The sequence below is a fragment of the Octodon degus genome, unplaced genomic scaffold (genome assembly GCF_000260255.1).
Source record: "Octodon degus isolate 3935 unplaced genomic scaffold, OctDeg1.0 scaffold00314, whole genome shotgun sequence".
Classification (NCBI taxonomy): domain Eukaryota; kingdom Metazoa; phylum Chordata; class Mammalia; order Rodentia; family Octodontidae; genus Octodon; species Octodon degus.
Genome location: NW_004524890.1, coordinates 864,939 through 867,214, shown reverse-complemented (window position 1 = coordinate 867,214; position 2,276 = coordinate 864,939). Strand labels below are relative to the sequence as shown.

The following is a 2,276-nucleotide window of genomic DNA, read 5'->3' as shown; positions in this document are numbered from 1 at the left end:
AAAATTTAAAAAAAAAAAAAGAAAAAGAAATGTTAACTGACAAGATTTGGTGATGGAATGGCTGTATGACAGAGGGGAGATGTCAAGGCAAGGTTTCTGCCTTGTGTAACTGGATACTATTGCAGTCAATGAGATGGAGCATCTGGCCAAACTGTTTTGGTAAGAGAAGATTGCATATTTGGTTTTGAGCATTTAAATTGGAGATCCCTTGAAATACTCAAGAGGTGATTTATAATCTTTCTAATTCAGTCTTTCTAAAAATAAAAATTGTTTTCAGAAGTATTGTTGATAAAATAAAAATGCCCATTATAGAATTTAATTAGTACAAACAAGTACAAATTATAAAATATTTTCAAATTCTTTCAGCCAGAAATAGTTGTCATCACCTTTAGAGAAATATTACTTTCGGTGGCGCTGGCAAAATAGTTTAGTGGAGTAAAGTGCCTGCAAGCAGGCGCAGGGGCCAAGGGTTCAATCCCCAGGTCTGCCATGCTGGCCCCACCCATGGGGCGCACTGAGATGGCCATTGAGACTGAGCATGGTGGTGTGCGCCTGTAATCCTAGCTCTTGGGAGGCTGTGAACAGGTAGATCACTATGAGTCCAATCTAGTGGTGAGACCCTGAACACCCTGTAGACCCTTCCCTAAAATACACAATACAAACAAACAAAAAATTACTTTCTATGTTTATATATGAGCATGTAGAAAAATAAACTGTATAAAAATGTGATCATAATCTATGTGCTGTTTTGAATAAGAAGTATTAAATTTAGTTTTACTTTAACAGAAAAAAAAACACTGATATGAAGAACAGATTGTTCAACTTTAAATGTTTTTTCACTTCAAGAAATACTGTCATTCATTTTGGGGTCAAGTTAAAAACCTTTACCCTAACTTAATTTGAAAGTTTAGTTTATACCTGACAATTCAGTTTAGAATATTAAAAGAACTAAGCATTTGAGATGACAAGAGGATTGTTTGCATTCATTAGAGATATTTCTATGTACATGAGATTGTTATAATTTATACATAGGTATTATACACTATAAGATGAATCACACAGGAATAAATTTTCTCAGTGCTGCCAAAAAATTGTCTCATCTTTAGTTTAATTTTCTAAGAATGTAACAGATGTCAGACTTTAAGGTAGTGAGTAGAAGAAAATAAACAGTGAATACCTACTACATTCCAGTTTCTTTTCACAGTGGTACAATAAGTCACACTTCTCTGTACCAAAAATTGTGTATTAAGGGTTATTCAGTGTATGGCACTATATGAGAGCATTCCAAGAACTTGTAGAAAGAAGTAAAATGAGAAGACTACTGTTAACACTAGGAGAAAGTAAAATATAAATAGAAATTTAGTAATGGTCTTGGAATTGGTTAGAACTATGTTCAAATCCTTTTGTCATATTAACTTGCTTAGTGCTATTGGGTTAGCTACCAAGTTTTGAACTTCTGTTTTCCCCTCTGAAAATGCCTACAAAGCAAGGCAAGGTAGTTACGAAAATGAACTGAAATGCTTAGCACACAGAAATTTGCTTTTGAAATTGTAGCTCATAATAATAATGAGAATTACTAAGCCAAAAAGAAGGGGAAGGAATTAAATTGATAGAAGCATATATTAAATAAACTGATCTTTTGTTTTTATTTTTGTTTTTGTTAGAATACTCCATCTACTATGGGCTACACACCAACATGGATTTCTTCTCTCTCCCAAATCCGTGGAGCTGTCCCAACTTCCTTGCCACAAGGACTCCCACTCCCTTCATTTCCTGGGCCATTATCATCATACGGAATGCCCCATGTTTGTCAGTATAATGCTATGGGGGGCACAGGGTATCCAGTACAGTGGGTAGGAATTTCAGGAACAACACAGCAGTCTGTAGTAATTCCTGCCCAGCCTGGGGGACCATTCCAACAAGGGTTGACTTTACAGGCCTTTCCAGCTCCAGTGCAGAATCCACCTACAATCCCTCCTGGTCCCAAGTGAATCAGAGTGTAGAGAATGAAGAAAAGTTTTTTTTTCACAATTATTTTCAGAATAACTGAGATCTTAAAGTTTCTTCTTCTTGAGTTCTACATTTTCTCTCATTTGAATTTACTTTCAACTATTTTGTTGTTCCAGTGTGGTATTTTATATAGTTCAACATTCTGTAGAAATTTCCGGTTTGCACATAGAACACTACACACCAAAATGTTTTTTCACTTCAAATCCTATCCTCTTTGATACTTGATTTTTTTTTAAAGAATACTGTTCAGAATGCTTTAATAAGCT

At 34.9% G+C, this 2,276-nt stretch overlaps 1 protein-coding gene across 1 annotated transcript in view; it reads left to right on the top strand.

Annotated features, from left to right (window-relative positions):
* Wnk3 (WNK lysine deficient protein kinase 3) overlaps positions 1–2,010 on the top strand; it is a 266,752-nt gene extending 264,742 nt beyond the window's left edge. The window contains exon 23 of the mRNA XM_023707818.1: positions 1,665–2,010. Coding sequence (XP_023563586.1) covers positions 1,665–1,991 — 327 coding nt within the window. The 3' untranslated portion in view covers positions 1,992–2,010. The remainder of the gene's footprint in view (positions 1–1,664) is intronic.
* The last annotated feature ends 266 nt before the right edge of the window (positions 2,011–2,276 follow it).